General features: G+C 38.4%; 1 protein-coding gene across 1 annotated transcript in view; it reads left to right on the plus strand.

Annotated features, from left to right (window-relative positions):
- The window catches only part of LOC132482935 (serine/threonine-protein kinase Nek1-like), a 151,495-nt gene that overhangs the window by 14,588 nt on the left and 111,435 nt on the right, over nucleotides 1-25,472 (plus strand). Inside the window, 2 exon segments of the mRNA XM_060088196.1 lie at nucleotides 4,523-4,620; nucleotides 23,880-23,963. Of these exon segments, the coding sequence (XP_059944179.1) occupies nucleotides 4,523-4,620; nucleotides 23,880-23,963 (182 nt within the window).

Below are 25,472 nucleotides of genomic sequence, written 5' to 3' on the forward strand. Positions count from 1 at the left end.
TTCCATGTCACTGTATTGATGCACCCCATTCTTTACAACTTTCTTGTAACATCTGCAGTGTTTTCCATGGGATGCCCTTTATGGCTGTATCACAATTTGTTTAGCCTCTTTTCTGTTATGGATACTTAGGTTGTATTTAGTGTTTCACTGTTACAGGTAGTGTTGCCCTGGACATCCTTGTACGGGTGTCTGTGTACTGTGGCAGTCTTTTAGGAGTGGAGTTCTTAGACTAAAGGGCATGAGAGTTCCTTTTTCTCACAAGCTCTCCAACCCTGGCCTATAAGTTCATTCTCAAATTTATAAGATATAGCTTCGTCTGGTGATCCTATACATTTGGTATAGAATTTGGTCCCTGTTTCTGCCTCACCTGAGCCATCTTCTTATTTTAATCATGTAGCTCTTTGGACCTCTTAGTTTCTCATAGAGCTTTTGGGAGCTCTGAAACACAAATATTTAATTTTTCTCTAAAATGATTATACATAACTTACATATGTGAACATTTTAAATCTCCCAATTTTTAAAAATAAGCAAGTTGGTTAAAAAAGTGAAAATTTTGATGTTATTTTGAACGTCTGCCATGAAAGGTGAGGAAATTAGTGTCTTCACAGTTCCTCCCCACTGATGTTTGTTCATCTTGACAGGGTAAAAATATTTAATAATTATCTTTTGTTCTGAAATTATAATTCTTAGAGTTGTTTGGCCTTGGTTTTATATTTAGACAGATTCAATTCTTATTGTTAGTTCTTTTATAACTTAGATACCCCTTTCCAGAGATACTTGAATTTATCTCCAACTTTTCTGGATTTCATCAATTTTTTTTTCATGACGAGCTTATGGATGCTGTATTCCCTCAATGCAGTTACTGTTTGCATTTCTGAGAGTGTCTAACTAATGCTTTTATACATGAATAAGTATCTTTGATGACCCCTTTTCCCTTACAATCACATTTTGTCTTCTGGCATTGAATGTTTCTGTAGAAAAGTTTGAGGTCAGCATAAAGCTTCTCCTCTTGAAGGTAATTTACTTTATCTTTCCTCGATGCTTGAAGGATTCTTTCTTTAGAATTGAAATTCACCAGAACATGGCTTAGTATTAATAATTCTGATTCTGTCTCTTTTGGAACATTTTGTACCCTTTCTCCCTGCAGATTCTGGTTTTTCTTTGTTTCAGGAAAGTTTTCATTTCACTATTTAAAAAAAATCCATATATACCTTAAAATAAGGAAAAATATTCCAAAATTTGTTTGTCATAAAGTTGTCTTAGCTTACAGATGAATTCTTTCTTATAAAGTCTCTTGTATTACAGGATGTGCTCTCAAATTTTAAAATACATTAAATAACAAAGTGGTTTTGAGGAAGAAAACTTCACTGAGTTAGTTTTGAGTGCTTATAGAGGTCCTCAGGCAGAATTAGTTTTAAAAACAGGCATAAAAGAAATTTGATACTGATGTCATAATTGCAGATGTTAGATACTGTTGTAAGTCTTCTAAAGTCACTTAAAAGGCAGTATGGTTATGTTGTGACAATCATGCATATGAACTCACTAAAATGATTTTTTTTAAGTCCCAATATTATGCGTATGGGAATTAAGACATAGAAAAAATTCCTCTGACAACATAAACAGATTTTAAAAGTGCTCTCTTTCAGTTAACTTAAAAGGAAATGAAGATCATGTGTATGGGGAAAACATAGGTGAATCAATAAAAGACATTTATATTGATGACAGATGTGAAAAATTTGGATAAAATTGTTTTGTAAAACTGGAGAGTGGGGAGAAAACAGTATTACCAGATTTATAAATGTATAATTAGATTATATTAAATATTATAATTAGACACTTCTTGTCTATATTCCTGACATCTTTCAATTTAAAAAAAAATTGATCTTATCATTGAGAAAGTGTTGTGTCACTGTATATTGGAGTATCTGTGTTATACAGTTTCATTTTTTCTACTGTTATTCATTTATTGCTCTCTGTTTTTAGTTGTCTCTAGCTATCACCTTCTAATTGCTTTCATTCTTTTGTTTGTATTTTCCTACCTCATAAGTGTTTTTAACCTCATAAGTTTGTTTTACTTCTTACTGTTGCAAAAGTAGTTTTTATATCTTTAATGGAAGTTTTTCAGTCTCACTTATGGAGCTTGTGTTGGCATTCACCTTGTTCCTCATTGGTGTTGCCAAAATCTAACTTCTCTATGTACTTGAAGAAAGCTTTTCTTTGAGGCTAAATTTGGATTGCTTTTTGCTGCAGGTAACAGAAAATCTGGCCAGTATTGGCTTAAGTGAGAAAGATACTTAATGATCTCACCTAACAGGAAGTCTTAAAGATGAGCTGTCCTGTGTATAGGGTGTACATAGCGTCTTAGGCCCTGTCTGATTTCTACTCTGACATCCTTAATAGGCACGTTTTTAAGCCTAATGCTGTCTCCTCATTCTGAGAAGATGCTTTGCAACTCCAGGCAGCGCCTGCATCCAAAAGATGCCAAAAGAAGGGGGAAGGGCAGCAGCAGCAGCTTGGGAACAGACAAGAGCCAGTGCTTTCTCAGAAGCCACTGTTCAGATTTCCTCTTAGATCTTAGTGACAGATATGGGGTCAGTAACCACCTCTAACTGTAGGGGAGACTGGGAATTAGGGAATCTGGGATTTTTTCAGCTTCTCAAGTGAGAGGCGATGAAGGGAGAAAAGTGTTAGAATTACAGGGTTGGCCTGCCAGCAGTGCGTGCTTCGTTGAGAGGTCATAGTTCATGTCCTCTCTTAAACTCTCGGTTGTTTTCTAACATGTCTTGAGGCTTTGTCACTTGCCTTACAGTCTTTTTACCTCAATTTCAAGCAGTTTCTAGGTGGTCATTATGTTGGGTTTTTTTGGAGGGTGTTTATTCAGTACAGTGTGAGTCCATTGGTGATATGGATGGTGTCTTATATTTCTGTATCCCTGGCATCTTGTGCGAAGTGCCTGGAACATAGTTGACACTCAGATGCTTGAATGATCAAAGGAATACAAAACAGATTAGTATTTCCCTCATGCAGAAGAGACTTTTCTTTTAACCTTACATTTTAACTAGTTGTTATCCCAAGATAAATGACAAAAAATATAACAGAGCTCAGATATTTTCTTCAGGATTGCTTCTCCATTTCCTTTCTCAAGTCCTGTTTAACCTTCTCTATCTCCCTGTCTCTGTGTCTGTCTGTGTCTCTCACACACAGACACACACACCTTTTAAAAAAAATCTTGTAATAGTTTTATTTTATTTTTGCTACATGCAGATGGTACAGAATTCAAAGGTTACATAACAGTAAAAAATTTGCCTTCTGTTTCTATTTTTGAGTCACCTGTTTTTCCCTCCTGGAGGTACCCACTGTTGTACCACTATCTTGAGTTTTCCTCCAGAAATGTTCTAAGCGTTAATAAGCATACATAAATCACAGCACACAGTACTTTTTTTTTTTGCTTTTTGTTTCTCATGCTGTGTAAATGGTGACATTCTATACATATTTTTCATAAGTAGTAGATTGTACAGTTTTCTGGGTTTTTTTTTCACACAGTGATTTCTCACATGTATATTTGGATGATCTTTTCGTATCAATTGTAAAGAGTTATACAGATTCTTAATCAGCTCATTCATGTAGATTCCCAACCCTGGGCACATTGGAAGCAGTGTATACAAGGTGAATGTGAGCACTGCGAGTAACAAGACCACCACCCACGGTGCCAGGAGGAAGGCCATCAGGACAAGGCAGCAAGAGAAGTGAACTCTGGGAAGGCTGTTCCTTGAGCTGTAATAAGTGATATGGGCCGCTCTTCCTTACCCGGGAAAAAGTGGTGTGGTCTTAGCCCTATGGAAGAGTGAGGGTGGAGAGAAGGATTAGAAGTGTTCTTCTCATCCTGTCTACCACAGGAAGGGTCATGGAAGTCTTTTATCCTGTGGACTGAGGCATACAGGTGATTGGGGAAGTGCCCCATCTTCATGTTCGTTCACAGATTATATATCACTACAAAGAGAGCTCCAGGAGAGTAGAGACTGTCTCACTGTTGAGTCGTGACAGTTCATTGCAGCATCTGTTATTGTGTTTATTTAACAGGTAATTAAGTGGATGAAATAAAGCTGGAAAGTAATGGTCAGCTAAAAACCAAGGTTACCCATCTCTGACAAATGAGTGGAAAAATGTGATTTTTATAGTTGATGTTTAAGGAAATATATCTATTAAATGAAATCAACTATATCTGTCTGCATTTTGTCCATATTGCAGAGATGTTTATGTCAGTGTGGATAATGGGATGGTGTATTCTTGGCAGAAAAGTCATTAATGATGGGGTTGCCTGTTAACCCAAGTTACCGCACAGTCTGTGTGACCAGTAAACCTTGACTTTGCACTTCAATTCTTCTGGCTGTGGTTCTGTTCTTAGTTTAGTGGAACGTATTTAATTAATTGCTGCTTTTTAGTAAACCTTTAGGTACCTTTAATATAGCTATGCTTTTGATGTACATTTTAAAAAATGGACTGTAACGTTTATATTTTTTAGAAAATGGCTCTCTCTACATAGTGATGGATTACTGTGAAGGAGGGGATCTGTTTAAACAAATAAATGCCCAGAAAGGCATTTTGTTTCAAGAGGACCAGGTGAGTTAGCACGTGGAAGACTGGCTCTTACTCCGTAAGTGTTGTTGACAGTTCATTCAGCGCTTGTTTGTTTGTACTACGAGTATTAACTGGACACCTACTCCAGCTCTCGTGAGCTCCCTCCTGAGTTCAGGTCCTGTCTCGTTTCCGTCTGTGGCGATGCTGCTGTGTGTGTCGTATACGTCGTGTCCTCTGTGTGTGTGTGTGTTTGTGTGTAACTATATTTTTATGCAGGTAGCTGATTGATTACTCTGTATGCTGTCAGTTGGCTTACTGCTGCCTTATCTTAGAATGTGGCTTTGCCGGTAACTCCAGCTCTTGAAGCCTTGCCCTGCAACTGCGTGAAATCCAGTCTTCGTTTTGATTTCAAGGATCTCTAAAATATGAGCTATTCTATGTACGCAGTCTTGTTTCCTGTTCCCTAGTGTGCACCCTTTTTCATTGATGTACCAGATATTTATCGCGCATTCATTTTGTGGTTGGCACTGGGACACAGGTTTATACCTCTCATTCTTCTTCCTATGTATTTATTCTGATTATTTATTTTATTTTGGTAGTACCTTCTGCCCTGCACCTCTGACTCTCTGTTACTAATATTTTACCATTTTTTAAAAAACTCAGCTCAAGTCCCAGCTTCTTCTTTAGATTTTCCATTGGTACTCTGATTTTCCATCATCTTTTCTTTCTCTGAATTCCTATTGTATTTCTCATTATCACCCATCCTTAATTTTAATTGCTGGCTATTACGTAGGAGAATGGAGGGAGCTCTGTGCTAGGAGTGTTACATTTGTTGTCTCTTTTAATTCTTAAATCCCCCTGTGAATTAGCGTACTGTAGTTTTTTCTATTTAATAGGTAAGAAATCTAAGGTTAAGTAGCTTGCCCAAAATCACAGTTGGTGTTTGAACCTACCCCTGTCTAACAGCAGAGTTTATAAAATGTTCTTTTTACAAACTTAAATTGTAAAATTATTCAGAGGTTTGTAGATGGAAAGCTGTCTTCCCCCGCTGTTCTGTCCCTGAGATTACCACTGCTTTTGGTTTGGTGTGCTTTCAGTTTTACTTTTCACCTAAGGACTGTTTCTGATCCATCCGCTTTGCTGTCTGTACATCTGTTGTCTCTAGCTCCGACCTAATAGTCCATGGGATTCCTCCCAGTCTACACTCACCTTTAGTGCATCGTGCACCCTTGTTAATGTACTCTGAATAATGTCACATTAGAGTTGTTTCTTCGAGCAGGTTGTAATTTACTGTAGAGCGGAGGCTCCAGTCTGCTTATGTCAAGGTACTGAGGAAGGCTGCGTCTGTGGTAGCACCGCCTTGGCACAATTCAGCAGCTGATTGATAACGTCATACAGATGGGGACTTTGAGGGTCTTGGCAGCAACTTGGGGATAAGGTAGGATGAGAGCTTGAGTTAAAAGTACTATCAAGTAGGGTAGTGTCGTATTCCTCAAGCTTTCCTTACCTCATGTGCCACAATTAAGCCTACTAGGCAGAGCACAGCACTTGGAGTGAGAAGACTTGGGTTTGAGTGCTTGTCCTACTTATCAGCTTGGTAATTATGTTTACAAGTTACTTAACTGCTTTTTGACTTTACATCCTCATTCGGTAGTAAGGATATTCCTACCAGGTAGCCGACAGTACTATTGTGGTGAAGGTCAGATAGTAATGTTTGTGTACAAGGTGCTATTTTTTTATTACAGTTTTATCTGATATATTCCATTGCTTGTGCTTATTTTTATTCTTTTATCTCTTTTGGACTTTAAAATGCTTGCTGTTAAATTCCATAACATTATACTATAAAGTACATTGATAATCTATGAATTTAGTTTGTTTTTTAATTAATTAATTAATTAATTTATTGTTTGTCTTCGTTGCTGCATGCGGGCTTTCTCTAGTTGCGGCGAGGGGGGGCTCCTCTTCGTTGTGGTGCGCAGGCTTCTCATTGCTGTGGCTTCTCTTGTTACAGAGCACACGCTCTAGGTGCGTGGGCTTCAGTAGTTGTGGCACGTGGGCTCAGTAGTTGTGACTCGCCGGCTCTAGAGCACAGGCTCAGTAGTTGTGGCGCACAGTCTTAGTTGCTCCACGGCATGAGGGATCTTCCTGGACCAGGGCTCGAACTTGTGTCCCCTGCATTGGCAGGTGGATTCTTAACCACTGCACCACCAGGAATGCCCTATGGATTTGGTCTTTCTGTTGGATAAATATTCTTAGTACATAACGATATATATGTGTGTGTGTATACATATATCTTTCTTGTAATCCTAGAAATTATGGAGATTTACTCCAGTTTTTTCATCCACCTCTGAGATTATTCCATATAAACAATAAAAATTTGGCAAGTCTTTCTTTTAAGTTAATAACATTTTTTCCTACCCTTCAAAATGACAAGTTTTGTTAGCCTATTTAAAATGGTACTTATTTACACAAAAATAACCTTCTACTCTCTGGGCTTTGAAGCAGGAAAACAGAGGTCAGAGGCCATTTTTTCTGTAGGCTGTAGGTTGAAATCAGTCTGAGATGGTTTTGTTCCATCTCTAGAATGGAAGTGGGAGCAGAGACGTGTGAGACAAGGAAATTCTCCAACTGCTCAAGTCATTCTCTTCAGTGATACTTACTTGTTTGCATCTTTACTAGAAAAAAACCTCATCAAGTTAGGAAGCAAGTTGACTAAGTCTGTGACTTTTAATCAGTAGTAAACAATGATATGAAGTAAGTACATTCTGCTGAACAATTCTTGGATGGCCTTTCCCCACGTAGATATTAAAAAGATGTGCCACTGACTATTTTTGGCTTATTTCTAAGTGTTGGATAAATTTTCTGATAGTCTTGTCTCCTGAAAATTTCCAAATGTATGTTCTTTTAAAAGAAAGTCTGTTCTCGTAGGGTTGGCCCTAATATTTAGGTGCAGTCAGAGTGTTAATTAGGCATATAGACTTCCTTGAGTTTACTCTGAAAATCGAGAGCCTTATAGAATTGAGCAACTATGCAGCTACTAAGGCCACAGAATTGATTTCTGTCCAGAAGTTTTCATAAGGAATCTTAGATTGGATTTTTTAAAATATTATTTGTTCTTCTATCCCAAGGTCAGGAAACAAAGCCCAGTACATTTTCCACCGAATTTCACCTGAAGTACCTATAAATTTGGGTGATTTTTTTCTTCTTGAGGGTTTTCAGATTTGCCAAGGTTTTTGGCTACTACTAAATGACCTTGCCACCTGTGATGCTGAGACCTTGTAAGTCAGGCACTAGGCCAGTTCCCTGGTGCCACAATGTAGGAATTGTCTCTGTGTATATTTGTTGGCAGCACACTTGTCATAACTGATTGAATGAAAATCATCCTCACATAAGACAGTCCAGGTATGGCTTTGTTTGCACAATTTGTGTAGTTATATTCTGGTGAAAAGGAGTGTACATTCTTATTGAACCAATGAAAATTATAATATTCCTGAAAAGTAAAACTCAGTAAAACTATTTCTAAATTCTGAATGGGTCAGTGAGAAGCAGATAATCATTTTAAGATGTTATATTTCAGTCTAGAAAATCATAATTTACTAAATTGAGGGTAGAGATAGCTTAAGAAGAGAAAGTAGGGGACTTCATATGTTTGTTAAGTATAGAAGGATGGAACATTAAAAATATATGTATAATACCAGTTGTATTCCAAACGAATAAACACAATTAAATTTCATTTAATTCAGTTCATTCAGTCCTAGTAATTCTTATCGTGCTGGGTTTGGGTGAGTCTGCTTTTATGTTGTATATCAGCTTCTGGACTGAAAAAGCCTCAGGAATATTGACTCAGTCCATTGTTCAACGTCAGTAGTGTCAGCTCAGAAGCCTGGACTCAAGAGTGTGTTGTTTGAGGTGTCACTAGTTCAGTGTTCCTAGGACAGTCCTTTCCAGGAACCTTCTGGTTATCAAGAAGCAAAGGCCTGTTTGATAATGAGACTGAAAGGCTGTAGTTAATTTCTTATAGTAACCAATAATAGAATACAGTTCTCCATAGGGGTATCTGTTACAGGCTTGATAAATATTTTCCCTAAGGGTAAAAATGGACAGCAAAGTCATTGACAAATCTCTGGGATCTCCCATTAAGCATGGATTTTCTGAAATATTTATATTAATAATATTTTATGTATACAAACTTAACCTAGAAAATGCTGAGCATCTTTGTTGATTTGGTAAGTCTTCCCATGCAGCTCTTATAAAAATGTTGAGCTAACTAATACATATGGTGAGAGGTAGCCTAGAATTTTTATTTTATTTTTTCTAAATTTAGGATCTAATCTTGGGAAGGGAAGATTACAGAGTTGTCAGAGATTTGGTCACTTGATTAAGGAACGGTTTTGGGTACCTGAAAAGTAATATTTGATTACCTATTTAATCAAAGAGATAAAGTATTTTATTTTATTTTATTTTTTAATTAATTTATTTATTTTGGGTTGTGTTGGGTCTTCGTTTCTGTGCGAGGGCTTTCTCTAGTTGCGGCGAGCGAGGGCCACTCTTCATCGCGGTGCGCGGGCCTCTCACTGTCACGGCCTCTCTTGTTGCGGAGCACAGGCTCCAGACGTGCAGGCTCAGTAGTTGTGGCTCACGGGCCCAGTTGCTCCGTGGCATATGGGATCTTCCCAGACCAGGGCTCGAACCCATGTCCCCTGCATTGGCAGGCGGATTCTCAACCACTGCACCACCAGGGAAGCCCCGAGATAAAGTATTTTAAAATAAATACAGATGGAGAAGATTCTAGGAAGATAGTAGAGTAAGAAACACTAGGAATCTGCCTCCCTACCTGTACAACAATACATTGGCAGAATCTATCTGATGTAACTATTTGGGGTCTCTGGAATCTCTTGAATCTTTGCAACTTCCAGGGGAAGGCTTGGATAGTAAATTGTGGTTAATTTCAGTCAATTTCACCTCTTAGGTAGCAGAGGCTATTCATCCCCCACGTCCCAGCACTGAGACATCTAGCTGTGCATGCATCCCAGAAGCAGCTTGCATGCACCTTGTGGGAACCAGGGTGGGCAAACAGGTCCCTGTCCTCCACATATCAGGGATCTGTGCTCTCATTGTTGATGGCTACTTCAGATCTGGGGGGAAAGAGGTGGGCAGCCATTGTTATTGTTCCTCCCCACTTTGTTGCAAGCCTCTCCCCTTATGGCTGAAGTGACTTCCAGAGGATTTAAAGGGCCAGCAGCTCTTTTCCCCCCTGCTACATTTCTCTCTTTTCACCTTTGGGGATCCAGACGTTAAAAACTTAAGGCATTCAAAGCAACCACGGATCTGAGGAAAATTAAAAAGTCACCATGGGGCTTCCCTGGTGGCGCAGTGGTTGAGTATCTGCCTGCTAATGCAGGGGACACGGGTTCAAGCCCTGGTCTGGCATGATCCCACATGCTGTGGAGCAACTGGGCCTGTGAGCCACAACTACTGAGCCTGTGCATCTGGAACCTGTGCTCCACAACAAGAGAGGCCGTGATAGTGAGAGGCCCGCGCACCGCGATGAAGAGTGGCCCCCGCTTGCCACAACTAGAGAAAGCCCTTGCGCAGAAACGAAGACCCAACACAGCAAAAATAAATAAATAAATTCCTACCCCCAACATCTTAAAAAAAAAAAATTAACCATGCATATCCAGAGAAACATGCAGACTCAGAAAAGACCTGAGAGGATTTTAAGTTTGTGCCTCAGGCTGATCTTGGCTCAGATACAACATACAACAATCAACAAAAACAGAAACAAAAAAAACCAGCAAACGTTGGAGAAGAAGAATCTCATTTCCAGAGGTTCCACATTTTTAGATTCAAGTGACCACTTTCCACCAAAAAAAAAAAAAAAAAGAAACAGGAAGGTATAGCTCATTCATAGGAAATAAATAAATAAACTTAACAGGAACTGTCCCTGAAAAAGATCTGATGGCAGATATACTAGATGAAGAGTTGAAAACAACTGTCTTAAAGATTCTCAAAGCTAAAAGAAGACATGGAGAAAGTCAAAAAAACTATACGAACAAAACAGAAATATCAATAAGGAGATAGAAAATCTAAAAAGAAACCAAAAAAGAAAGTCCAGAGCTGGAAAATACAATAACTAAAATGAAAAATTCATTAGAGAGATTCAAAGGCAGATTTGAACCTTTCCTGAAGAAGAAGACTCAGTGAACTGGAAGCTAAGACAATGGAAATTATTGAGTCTGAGTAACAGAAAGATAAAAGATTGAAGAAAAATGAACAGAGCTTAAGGGACCTGTGGGACATTGTCACAGAGACTAACATGTGCATCATGGGAAAGAGAAGAGGGAGAGAGGGACGGACAGCATATTTGAAGAGTTAGTGGCTGAAAACTTCCCAAATTTGATGAAAGACGTGTATATAAGCATCCAAGAAACTCAGTGAACTCCAAGTAGGATGAACTCACCCACACCCAGACACACTATAACCTAACTGTTGAAAGCCAGAGAATGTTGAAATCAGGAGACCCACACCCAGACACACTATAACCTAACTGTTGAAAGCCAGAGAATGTTGAAATCAGCAAGAGGGAAGTGGCTCATCACATACAAGGAATTGTCAGTAAGCTTTCCAGCAGATTTCTCAGTGGAAACTTTACAGGCCAGAAAACACTGGGCTGATATATTCAAAGTGCTAAAAGAAAAAAAGCTATCAACCAGGAATCCTATATCTGGCAAAATTGTCCTTCAGAAATGAGAGACATTTCCAGATAAACAAAAGCTGAAGCTATTTGTTACTACTAGAGTTGCACTGAAAGAAGTGCTATATGGAGTCTTGCAGATTTAAAGCAAGGGACACTAGACAGTGGCTTGAAGCCATGTGGAGAAATGGAGAGCTCAGTAAAAGTAAATACACGGGCAGTTATAAAAGCTAGAATTGTTACAACAGTGGTTTGTGACTCCCCTTTTTCTACATGATTTGAGACTAATAAATTTTTTGAAAAGCAATTACTAGTCTAAAAGCTGGTATTATTGTAACTGGTTTGTAACTCCCCATTTTGTTTTTCTACATGATTTAAGAGACTAATGCACTTTAAAAAAATTATTAGTTTTACATTTTGAAATATACAAACAAAGATGTCATTGTACAAAGATGTAATTTGGTGACATCAGCAAGTGAAAGAAGTAGGACAGAGTTGTAAAGGACCAGAGTTTTTTTGTTTGTTTGTTTTTAATTTATTTAATTTATTTATTTTTGGCTGCATTGGGTCTTCATTGCTGCACGTGGGCTCTCTCTAGTTGTGGCGAGGTGGGGCTACTCTTCCTTGCAGTGTGTGGGCTTCTTATTGCAGTGGCTTCTCTTGTTTCGGAGCACGGGCTCTAGGCACGCGGGCTTCAGTAGTTGTAGCATGCAGACTCAGTAGTTGTGACTCAAGGGCTCTAGAGCTCAGACTCAGTAGTTGTGGTGCATGGGCTTAGTTACTCCGTGGCATGTGGCATCTTCCCGGACCAGAGCTCGAACACGTGTTCCCTGCATTGGCAGGCAGATTCTTAACCACTGCGCCACCAGGGAAGCCCAGGAGCAGAGTTTTTACATGTTATTGGAGTTAAGCTGGTACAAGTCCAAATTAGAGTATTGTAATTTTATGGTATCAAAAGTAATCCCCTTGTTAACACAGAGAAAATAGGTATACACTTTTTGGATTGACCAAAAAGTGCCTTCAGTTTTTAAGTAAAAATAAAAGACCCATTTTTCATTTTCACCAAGAACTTTATTGAATAACGTATACACCATATTGTTCCACTACCTTCTACCATTTTTCAGGCAACTTCATAATTCCATCTTCCCAAAACTTTTTATTTTTCTGAACAAAGAACTGTTCCAGGTGCCTTTTACAGTCTTGAGGGAATTGAAATTTTTTCATTAAAAGAATTTTGTAAAGACCAAAATAAATGGAAATCCGCAGGTGCAATGTCTGGTGAATATAGCGGATAAATCAGAACTTCCCAGCCAAGATGTACAGTTTTTGCCTGGTCATCAAAGAAACATGTAGTCTTGCGTTATCCTGATGGAAGATTACGTGTTTTCTGTTAACTAATTCTGGACTCCTTTCGTCGAGTGCTGCTTTCAGTTGGTCTAAGTGAGAGCAGTACTTGTTGGAATTAATCGGTTGGTTTTTTGGAAGGAGCTCATAATAGAGGACTCCCTTCCAATCCCACCGTATACATAATATCACCTTCTTTGGATGAAGACCAGCCTTTGGTGTGGTTGGTGGTGGTTTATTTCATTTACCCCACTATCTCTTCTGTTCCACATTATTGTACAGTATCTTCTTTTCATTGCCTGTCACAATTTGTTTTAAAAAACAGAACGTTTTCATTACGTTTAAGTAGTGGAGAATCGCCTGCGGAAATATGGTTAAGAAGGTTTTTTCGCTTAACTTACATGGAACCCAAACATCAAAGTGTTTCACATAACCAAGCTGGTGCAAATGATTTTCAGCACTTGATTTGGGTATTCTGAGTATGTCAGCTACCTCCCAGGTGGTGTAATGTTGATTGTTTTCAATTAATGTCTCTATTTGATCGCTATCAACTTCATATGGTCTACCTGACAGTGGAGCATCATCCAGCGAGAAATCTCCATCATGAAACTGTGCAAACTACTTTTGACATGTCACAGCACCTTCTCCATACACTGCACAAATCTTTTTTTGCATTTCAGTTGTGTTTTTACCTTCCTGAAATAATAAAACATAATATGCCGAAAATGTTTCTTTTTCTCTTCCATCTTCAATATTAAAATGGCTACACAAAAATTCACCACATTTGATGTCTTTTTTGATTTTGATTTTATTTTTTATTATTATTATATTTTGGATGCGTTGGGTCTTGGGTCTTCGTTGTTGCGCACGGGCTTTCTCTAGTTGTGGCGAGCAGGGGTCTACTCTTTGTTATGGTGCACAGGCTTCTCATTGCAATGGCTTGTCATTGCAGAGCATGGGCTCTAGGTGCACAGGCTTCAGTAGTTGCAGCATGCGGGCTCAGTAGTTGTGGCTCATGAGCTCTAGAGCACAAGCTCATTAGTTGTGGTGTACGGGCTTAGTTGCTCCGAGGTGTGTAGGATCTTCCCAGACCAGGGATCAAACCCGTGTCCCCTGCATTGCAGGCGGATTCTTAACCACTGTGCCACCAGGGAAGTCCCTGATGTCTTTTTTTTTTTTTTTTTTGCGGTACGCGGGCCTCTCACTGTTGTGGCCTCTCCCATTGCGGAGCACGGGCTCCGGATGCACAGGCCCAGTGGCCATGGCTCACGGGCCCAGCCGCTCCGCGGCATGTGGGATCTTCCCGGACCGGGGCACGAACCTGTGTCCCCTGCATCGGCAGGCGGGCTCTCAACCACTGCACCACCAGGGAAGCCCCCCTGATGTCTTTTTTAAATGCATGCTCATATGACAGCTGTCACATACAATCTAACAAAATTGTTTCAAATGAAGTTAAAGACAGCTAAGTGCTATCTTATGGAAAAAACCGAACGAACCTTTTGGCCAACCCAATATATAAAATTAAATGAGAGGGGATTTCCTGGTGGCACCATGGTTAAGAATCTGCCTGCTGTGCAGGGGACATGGGTTCGAGCCCTGAGCCAGGAAGATCCCACGTGCTGCGTAACAACTAAGCCCGTGTGCCACAACTACTGAGCCTGTTCTCTAGAGCCCGCAAACCAGAACTACTGAGCCCGCGTGCCACAACTACTGAAGCCCACGTCCCTAGAGCCCCATGCTCTGGAACAAGAGAAGCCGCCACAATGAGAAGCCTGTGCACCGCAACGAAGAGTAACTCCTGCTTGCCGCAACTAGAGAAAGCCGGTGCACAGCAACGAAGACCCAACACCGCCAAAGATAAATAAATCAATATATTTTTTAAAAAAGTAAATGAGAGATGATTTAAATGTTTCACAACACAAAAATCAACTAAGCACAAAGAAGACAGTAATGCAGGAAATAGAGACAAAAGAATCACAATGCATATAGAAAACAAATAGCGAAATGACAGAAGTAACTCTCCATATCAGTCATCCTTATAAAAGGAAGGGAATTCTGACATATACTACAGTGGATTGACCATGAGAACATTATGTTAAGTGAAATAAGCCAGTCACAATAAGATGAATACTGTATGATTCCATGTGTATGACATACTTAGAGTACTCGAAATCATAGAGACAGAAAGTAGAATAGTGATGTCTAGGGACAAGGGAAAGAGGGGAGTGGGGAGAACTGTTTAACATTTAATGTTTCAGTTTTACAAGATGAGTTGTACAGGTGGTGATAGTTGTACAACAGTATGAATGTACTTAATACCACTGAAGTATGCACTTAAAAATGGTTAAGGTGGTAAATTTGTGTTCTGTGTATTTTACTACAATTAAAAATTTTTTTTAAATATACATGAAGGTAATACAATTATAAGTATCCTTAGCACTCTCATAGGTGAGGAACCTTTCTTCAAAAACAGAAATGATAAAGTCAGTAGAAAGCATAGAAAACTATTCTGGTGGACCTGGGCTATCTGCTTTCTGGGCAAATTACATAGAAGTTAAATAGTAAGTAAGCTCTTATAACCTCTTACATGCTCTCTAAGATCAATTTACGGTTCTATTAGAAAGCCACATTCTGTTTCTCCACTGATATAATATTTGGCAGTAAAAGTTTCTCAAAAAATTTTTTACAATGAATAAACATGTGAAAACAGCATACTTTAGTAAATTTTAACACACTTCATTGCACAAACCTGAGTTTTGGAGCAGAGAAGGTGGATTGTGGAATTGTTTTAGTGCTCTAAGGCAGTCTATAGTAATGGAAATAACACGTACACATAAAGCTGTAATTCAGACAAGTGTATGGTAATTACCATGTGTTTAATTGGGCTGGCTCAGCATTTTATACCATTGGAATTTGGCAAATAGGGACAAATAGGGGCATTCTCTTTTGAGCAAGAGAATGCCATTATCCCAACATTGTTTTGTAAATATTAATGTGAGCTAATGCGTACAAGGAAGTGCAGAGGAGGAGTGGTTAGAAGCAGGCCTGTAATTTAATGGCCTTCCCTCCCCTCCGGCCCTGATGTGAGACAGGCTGAACTAGGCGTACAGAGGGAGCACAGACTTGTGCTGTGCCCTCCTCCTCCTCCTCCTCACAACTTCCCTCCGGAACCTCATCTTCTGTCAGGTTTTGCTTTATCGCCTCCAGTTGGCTGTTGTCCTCTGTGCTGTCAACACTCAAGAGCATCATCTCTGCTCTACTTACTCATCTCCCTCCTGGTCTCTGATGTGGGTCAGCAAACTCGGCCCACGTCTTTGTTTGTAAATAAAGTTTTATTTAAACAGTTCATGCTTATTTGTTTGCATATACTCTCTGGCTGCATTTATACTACAGTGGCAAATTTGACTTGGGACAGAGACCATAGGGTCTGCAAAACATAAAATATTTACCCTCTGGCCCTTTACAGAATAAATTTGCTGACTCCTGGTGTGTGAGCTCTTTTATTAACTTTTTTAGCCAGTTCCAGCCCATATCAGGTACATTGTTGGTGGTGAATAGATTTTTGTCAAATTATAAAGGAGTACAAGTATGGGAAATATGGTAATGAAAAACATTAATCTGTAAAACGAGGCATTGGTGGTTTCTAGCATGTGTCCCAGGCGCTCCAGAAAGACTATAACAATAAGACTCAGCTGAGCTGAATTTTCATTTTCTTTTTATACTTTTCCTGACCCCTGCCTACTGGAGTTAATTGCTTTCTCAGTGCACATTGCTGTTATAAGACTTGTGCATTTTATTAGTTATTTGTCTAAAAGTGTATTTCTACCACTGTATGAACAAACTCAGAGAACTATATTTAATTTTTCTACTTACAGTGCCTTATGTGAATATGGAAAGGAACTTAAAATGTGTTTAGTCCTCAGTAAATATCTACCGAACTGAACCAAGAGGGTTGTTTTCTAAAAAAAACAGGAGAGTGGGGGTTGTTCTCCCCAGTCCCCTCTTTCCCTCGTACCTAGACATCACTATTCTATATTTTAATTTTTTTTTAATTAATTTAAAAATTAACTTTAGGTTACATTTTTTGTTTGTTTTGTTTTGTTTCTTTGTTTTTGAATTTTATTTACTTTTTTATACAGTAGGTTCTTACTAGTCATCAGTTTTATACACATCAGTTTATACATGTCAATCCAAGTCACCCAGTTCATCACACCACCATCCCCACCCCCCTGCAGCTTTCCCCCCTTGGTGTCCATACATTTGTTCTCTACATCTGTCTCTCAACTTCTGCCCTGCAAACCGGTTCATCTGTACCATTTTTCTAGGTTCCACATACATGCGTTAATATACGATATTTGTTTTTCTCTTCTGACTTACTTCACTCTGTATGACAGTCTCTAGATCCATCCATGTCTCAACAAATGACCCAATTTCATTCCTTTATATGGCTGAGTAATATTCCATTGTATTTACATACTACATCTTCTTTATCCATTCGTCTGTTGATGGGCATTTAGGTTGCTTCCATGGCCTGGCTGTTGTAAAATAGTGCTGCAATGAAATTGGGGTGCATGTGTCTTTTTGAATTATGGTTTTCTCTGGGCATATGCCCAGTAGTGGGATTGCTAGATCATAAGGTAGTTCTATTTTCAGTTTTTTAAGGAACCTGCATACTGTTCTCCATAGTGGCTGTATCAATTTACATTCCCACCAACAGTGCAAGAGGGTTCCCTTTTCTCCACACCCTCTCCAGCATTTGTTGTTTGTATATTTTCTGATGATGCCCATTCTAACTGGTGTGAGGTGATACCTCATTGTAGTTTTGATTTGCATTTCTGTAGTAATTGGTGATGTTGAGCAGCTTTTCATGTGCTTCTTGGCCATCTATCTGTATGTCTGCTTTGGAGAAATGTCTATTTAGGTCTTCTGCCCATTTTTGGATTGGGTTGTTTGTTTCTTTAATATTGAGCTGCATGAGGTGTTTATATATTTTGGAGATTAATCCTTTATCCGTTGATTCATTTGCACATATTTTCTCCCATTCTGAGAGTTGTCTTTTCATCTTGTTTATGGTTTCCTTTGCTGTGCAAAAGCTTTTAACTTTCATTAGGTCCCATTTGTTTACTTTTGTTTTTACTTCCATTACTCTACGAGGTGGATCAAAAAAGATCTTGCTGTGATTTATGTCAAAGAGTGTTCTTCCTATGTTTTCCTCTGAGTTTTATACTGTCTGGTCTTACATTTAGGTCTCTAATCCATTTTGAGTTTATTTTTGTGTTTGGGGTTAGGGAGTGTTCTAATTTCATTCTTTTACGTGTAGCTGTCCAGTTTTCCCAGCACCACTTATTGAAAAGACTGTCTTTTCTCCATTGTATATCCTTGCCTCCTTTGTCATAGATTAGTTGACCACAGGTGTGTGGGTTTATCTCTGGGCTTTCTATCTTGTTCCATTGATCTATGTTTCTGTTTTTGTGCCAGTACCATATTGTCTTGATTACTGTAGCTTTGTAGTATAGTCTGAAGTCAGGGAGTCTGATTCCTCCAGCTCCATTTTTTCCCCTCAAGATCACTTTTGCTATTTGGGGTCTTTTGTGTCTCCATACAAATTTTAAGATTTTTTGTTCTAGTTCTCTAAAAAATGCCATTGGTAATTTGATAGGGATTGCATTGAATCTGTAGATTGCTTTGGGTAGTATAGTCATTTTCACAATATTGATTCTTCCAATGCAAGAACATGGTATATCCCTTCATCTGTTGGTATCATCTTCAGTTTCTTTCATCAGTGTCTTATAGTTTTCTGCATACAGGTCTTTTAGCTCCCTAGGTAGGTTTATTCCTAGGTATTTTATTCTTTTTGTTGCAATGGTAAATGGGAGTGTTTCCTTAATTTCTCTCTCAGATTTTTCATCATTAGTGTATAGCAATGCAAGAGAATTTCTATGCATTAATTTTGTATCCTGCAACTTTACCAAATTCATTGATTAGCTCTAGTAGTTTTCAAGTGGCATTTTTAGGATTCTCTATGTATAGTATCATGTCATCTGCAAACAGTGTCAGTTTTACTTTTTCTTTTCCAATTTATATTCCTTCCATTTCTTTTTCTTCTCTGATTGCCATGGCTATGACTTCCAAAACTATGTTGAATCATAGTGGTGAGAGTGGACATCCTTGTCTTGTTCCTGATCTTAGAGGAAATGCTTTCAGCTTTTCACCATTGAGAATGATGTTTGCTCTGGCTTTGTTGTATATGGCCTTTATTATTTTGAGGTAGTTTCCCTCTATGCCCACTTTCTGGAGAGTTTTTTGTTTTGTTTTGTTTTGTTTTGTTTGCGGTACGCGGGCTCCTCACCGCTACGGCCCCTCCTGCTGTGGAGCACAGGCTCCAGACACGCAGGTCCAGCAGCCATGGCTCACAGGCCCAGCCGCTCCGTGGCATGTGAGATCCTCCCGACCGGGGCATGAACCCGTGTCCCCTGCATCGGCATGGGGACTCTCAACCACTGCGCCACCAGGGAAGCCCTCTGGAGAGTTTTTATCATAAATGGGTGTTGAATTTTGTCAAAAACTTTTTCTGTATCTATTGAGATGATCATATGGTTTTTATTCTTCAATTTGTTAATATGGTGTATCACATTGATTCATTTGTGTATATTGAAGAATCCTTGCATCCCTGGGATAAATCCCACTTGATCATGGTGTATGATCCTTTTATTGTGTTGTTGAATTTTGTTTGCTAGTATTTTGTTGAGGATTTTTGCATCTATATTCATCAGTGATATTGGTCTGTAATTTTCTTTTTTTGTAGTATCTTTGTCTGGTTTTGTTATCAGGGTGATGGTGGCCTCATAGAATGTGTTTGGGAATGTTCCTTCCTCTGCAATTTTTTGGAGGAGTTTGAGAAGGATGGGTGTTAGCTCTTCTCTAAATGTTTAATAGAATTCACCTCTGAAGCCATCTGGTCCTGGACTTTTGTTTGTTGGAGGATTTTTAATCACAGTTTCAATTTCATTAATTGTGGTTGTCTGTTCACATTTTCTATTTCTTCCTGGTTCAGTCTTGGAATGTTATACCTTTCTAAGAATTTGTCCATTTCTTCCAGGTTGTCCACTTTATTGGCATAGAGTTGCTTGTAGTAGTCTCTTAGGATGCTTTGTATTTCTACGGTGTATGTTGTAACTTCTCGTTTTTCATTTCTAATTTTATTGATTTGAATCCTCTCCCTCTTTTTCTTGATGAGTCTGGCTAATGGTTTATCAATTGTGTTTATCTTCTCAAAGAACCAGCTTTTAGTTTTATTGATCTTTGCTATTGTTTTCTTTATTTCTATTTCATTTATTTCTGATCTGATCTTTACAATTTCTTTCCTTCTGCTAACTTTGGGTTTTGCTTGTTCTTCTTTCTTTAGGTCCTTTAGGTGTACGGTTAGATTGTTTATTTGAGATTTTTCTTGTTTCTTGAGATAGGCTTGTATAGCTATAAACTTCCCTCTTAGAACTGCTTTTGCTGCATCCCATAGGTTTTGGATCATCATGTTTTCATTGTCATTTGTCTCTAGGTATTTTTTGATTTCCTCTTTGATCTCTTGTTTATTTAGTAACATATTGTTTAGCCTCCATGTGTTTGTGTTTTTTACAGTTTTTCCCTGTGATTCATTTCTAATCTCATAGCACTTTGGTCAGAAAAGATGCTTGATATGATTTCAGTTTTCTTAAATTTACTGAGGCTCAATTTGTGACCCAAGATGTGATCTATTCTGGAGAATGTTCCACGCGCACTTGAGAAGAAAGTGTCATCTGCTGTTTTTGGATGGAATATCCTATAAATATCAATTAAATCTATCTGGTCTATTGTGTTATTTAAAGCTTCTGTTTCCTTATTTATTTTCATTTTGGATTATCTGTCCATTGGTGTAAGTGAGGTGTTAAAGTCCCCCACTATTATTGTGTTACTGTCGATTTCCTCTCTTATAGCTGTTTGCAGTTGCCTTATGTATTGACGTGCTCCTATGTTGGGTGCATATATATCTATAATTGTTATATCTTCTTCTTGGATTGATCCCTTGATCATTATGTAGTGTCCTTCCTTGTCTTTTGTAACATTCTTTATTTTAAAGTCTATTTTATCTGATATGAGTATTGCTACTCCAGCTTTCTTTTGATTTCCATTTGCATGGAATATCTTTTTCCATCCCCTCACTTTCAGTCTGTATGTGTCTGTAGGTCTGAAGTGGGTCTCTTGTAGACGGCATATATATGGGTCTTGTTTTTGTATCCATTCAGCAAGCCTGTGTCTTTTGGTTGGAACATTTAATCCATTCACATTGAAGGTAATTATCAATATGTATGTTCCTATGACCATTTTCTTAATTGTTTTGGGTTTGTTTTTGTAGGTCCTTTTCTTCTCTTGTGTTTCCCACTTAGAGAAATTCCTTGAGCATTTGTTGTAGAGCTGGTTTGGTGGTGCTGCATTCTCTTAGCTTTTGCTTGTCTGTAAAGCTTTTGATTTCTCCATCAAACCTTGAGATCCTTGCCGGGTAGAGTAATCTTGGTTGTAAGTTCTTCCCTTTCATCACTTTAAGTATATCATGCCACTTCCTTCTGGCTTGTAGAGTTTCTGCTGAGAAATCAGCCATTAACCTTATGGGAGTTCCCTTGTATGTTATTTGTCGTTTTTCCCTTGCTGCTTTCAATAATTCATTTTTAATTTTTGCCCATTTGATTACTATATGTCTCAGCATGTTTCTCCTTGGGTTTATCCTGTATGGGACTCACTGCGCTTCCTGGACTTGGGTGGCTGTTTCTTTCCCATGTTAGCAAAGTTTTCGAATATAATCTCTTCATATATTTTCTCGGGTCCTTTGTCTCTCTCTTCTCCTTCCGGGACCCCTATAATGAGAATGTTGCTGCATTTAATGTTGTCCCAGAGGTCTCTTAGGCTGTCTTCATTTCTTTTCATTCTTTTTTCTTCTTTTTTCTGTTCCACAGCAGTGAATTCCACCATTCTGTCTTCCAGATTACTTATCTGTTCTTCTGCCTCAGTTATTCGGCTATTGATTCCTTCTAGTGTAGTTTTCATTTCAGTTACTGTATTGTTCATCTCTGTTTGTTCTTTAATTCTTCTAGGTCTTTGTTAACCATTTCTTGCATCTTCTGGATCTTTGCCTCCATTCTTTTTCCGAGGTCCTGGATCATCTTCACTATCATTATTCTGAATTCTCTTTCTGGAAGGTTGCCTATCTCCAGTTCATTTAGTTGTTTTTCTGGGGTTTTATCTTGTTCTTTCATCTGGTACATAGCCCTCTGCCTTTTCATCTTGTCTGACTTTCTGTGAATGTGGTTTTTTTTCCACAGCCTGCAGGACTGTAGTTCTTCTTACTTCTCAACTTAATCTCTTTTAAGGTAAATGCGCATATGCCAACATTAGCAGGCTGAATCTTATAATGCCTCTTTGTTCTGTAAAAGAAACTAGCATTCAGAGCCTGGCAGGACAGTTCTCTGGGACATTAGTGTGCCATCTTCTTGAACTCTCTGCTCTCTGAATAAAGTTGTTATCCCTTGTCTCCCAATTCATTGGCCTGCTAGCATTGGACGGTTTCCTGCAGAGGCGGGGGGTGGCTGTGGCTCACCATGGGGACAAGGACACTGGCAGCAGAAGTTCTGGGAAGTACTCCTTTGCGTGAGCCCTCCCAGAGTCTCTAATTTTAGGTTACTTTAATGTAACATTTGTTCCTTAAAAAAAATACTGAAGAGGTAAGAATAAAAAGTAAAGCCTGCTACTTGCTTTTCATTCATTCTTCTGAAAATCTACTTCCCTGAAGAAGACACTGTTAACTGATGGGTAGCTGTCCTTCTGTGCATCCTCCCTACACACAGCACACAGTCGTAAACAATTACACAGAGTGCTGGTATGTTATAGACAGAAAGAGACTTAAAAAAAGGAGTGCGCTCTGCATACCGTGCTGTGACTTTCTTCTTTTCCCTTCACGGTGTATGTAATTGAAGTACTTCCTTCTTCCCAGTGGCTGCATAGAACTCTATTGATTCCAATTGTGATATTTTCCCAGGCCCTTGATGATGTTTAGGTGGATGAACAATGCTGGAGTACACATCCTTGTACATATTCTTTTGTATTTGTTACATTTTATCTGTAGGATAAATTTGAAATTTCAGTTACTCTTTCAAATGGTATGTGAATTTAAAATTTTTACTGAGTAACTGTAATTAACTTTCTCACAAACAGAGTATGCCAAGACTTATTTCCTCACATTCTGGCCAACATTGTTTATCACTTCATCTTTGTCAGGTTACAGTGGTATCTTGTTTAATTGCTATTTTTTTTAATTTGGAGGGAAGTTAGTATTTGGTTTATGTGTTTATTGGCTTATGTTTTCCTCTGTCATTTGCCTTTCCCATCTTCTGACCACTTCTTATTTTGGCTACCATGTTTTTCTCAGTGATGTCGAAGAACTGTTGTATATTAGAGGATTAGCAGTCTATCAGTTATTGCAGGTATTTTCTCAAATAATTATTAAACTTAATAGTATATTTTGCCATCCAGATGTTTTAAAATTTATATAGGGAACTTTTCTTGTGTTTTGTGGGTTGGGTATCATGTTTTGGAAGTCCTGCGTCAGTCAAAGAGTATAGTAAATTAACCTGTGTTTTCTTCCTCGTTTTATACTTTAATTTTTTCATGTTTAAAAATGCCATCTACTTGGAATTTTTTTGGTGTTAGGAGTGAGGTAGAAATGCAGCCTTTTTACTTTCAAGTGGCCAACTCCAGAGTGTGTGTTTTTATGTGATGAATGTGGGACGAGAAAAAAGAGATGTCTTCCAAATTTCCAGCCTAATTTTCTTCCTCTTATGATTTTTACTTACGTATATAGAAGAAAAGATATATTTAACAACAAAGAAAAGTCACTTACCATCATACTATACTAAAATATAAAGTAATTCAATTTTTCACTTTTCTCCAGAAATTTCTTTCCATAATAATTCTGATTTATAAGAGATGCTTCAGTAGCAGTGTCTTACATTTAAACTTACCATGTGTGCTGCACATAATGTGTCAGTTGGCTCGAATATCTACCTAATGTTAGTGACATTATTTACAGTACAGCGAAGTGAAACATGATAGCCTCATTTTTTTAAGGATTTAGTTCGCCTCATACCTGAATATTTCTGAATCGTTTTAATGATCAAGGAAAGACTACTGTGAAATGTAAATTTTAAAAGAAATGACAGATCTGATTTTTCCCCCCTAGATTTTGGACTGGTCTGTACAGATATGTTTGGCCCTGAAACATGTACATGATAGAAAAATTCTTCATCGAGACATAAAATCACAGGTAAATTTATTCTGTCACTACTAACTTCTCAGTGGATGTGGACATGGGCCAGCATTGTCTTGGGCTAGAACGTTTGAGCTTGGTGCAGTCTGCATCCTACTGTCTTCTCACTTCACGGTCCCCACTCCACTGTAACCCTGAAGATCACACAGGCGTCGTGTGTTAGGTCTTTGCCTGCTTTTCACGTCCTGCTCTTTCATTATGATGGAAGAAATCCAAAACAATGGTTGAGTGGAAGGGATTTTTTTTTTTTTTGAGATTTTGCATGTTTGAAGATTCTCCTACTTTATTTTTTTTAATTTTTGAAAAATTTATTGACTTTTTATTTATTTTGGGCTGCATTGGGTCTTTGTTGCTTTGCGCGGGCTTTCTAGAGTTGTGGTGAGCGGGGACTACTCTTTGTTGTGGTGCATGGGCTTCTCATTGCGGTGGCTTCTCTTGTGGAGCACGGGCTCTAGGTGCGCGGGCTTCCGTAGTTGTGGCACACGGGCTCAGTAGTTGTGGCTCGTGAGCTCTAGAGCGCAGGCTTGGTAGTTGTGATGCATGGGCTTAGTTGTTCCGCAGCATGTGGGATCTTCCCAGACCAGGGTTTGAACCCGTGTCCCCTGTCTTGGCAGGCGGATTCTTAACCACTGCGCCACAAGGGAAGTCCAAGATTCTCTTACTTTGATGAGAATTTGGTTATCAACTTCTAGGTTGGAAATTGTTTTCTTACAGAATTTTGCAGATGTTGCCCATTTGTCTTTTGGCTTCTTGTGTTGCTGTTTAGGAATTTGCAATTTCTTGCCCGTGTTTCTTCTCTCTGGCCCATTTAAGATATTCTCTCTGTCCCATGGTTCTGAAATTTCACAGTTTGTGAATTGGTGAGGCTCACTTTTATACATTATGCTGTGTACTTTTGAGAATGTATATTTCTTCTAGAAATGTAGAAAATGTTTACCTATATTTTTTCAAATATTATTTCTCTTTTGCTACTTTCACAGTTGTCTCCTGGATTTTATTCTAAACACATGTTGGAGCTTCTTAATTCGTCCCTTCAAGTGTCTTATTTGTTCTTTCACATTTTATTTGTGTCTCTCTCAGTTGTATTCTACATGAATTTTTCGACCTATCTTCTAATTAACTAAATCCCTTTGAAATTTTGTGTAATATAGTGCTTTTCTCATCTGTTGACTTTATTATGACTTTTTTTCTCTCCAGTATTTCTAAATGGTTTTTCATATAGATCTGTTCTTATTGTAATTGGGTTTTGTTTCATAATGTCTTGTTCTTTTCAAATGCATATTTATTTCTTCATTTATTTCTTTGCAAGTTTCTAAATACATTTACTTCAAAGTTTTTATTGGACTGCTTTATAAAACTAATTCTGTCTGTAGTGAATTCTGGTTCCGGTTATTTTATTGGTTGTTTTTCTTTGCAGTAGCTTTCTTCACGTGTATTGGATTCTTTTGTGGGAGATACTTTGTCCCCACAGCTCACTCATCTTTGCATTGAGGTTTCTTTCATGTT

This window comes from Mesoplodon densirostris, assembly GCF_025265405.1.
Source record: "Mesoplodon densirostris isolate mMesDen1 chromosome Y unlocalized genomic scaffold, mMesDen1 primary haplotype SUPER_Y_unloc_1, whole genome shotgun sequence".
NCBI lineage: Eukaryota > Metazoa > Chordata > Mammalia > Artiodactyla > Ziphiidae > Mesoplodon > Mesoplodon densirostris.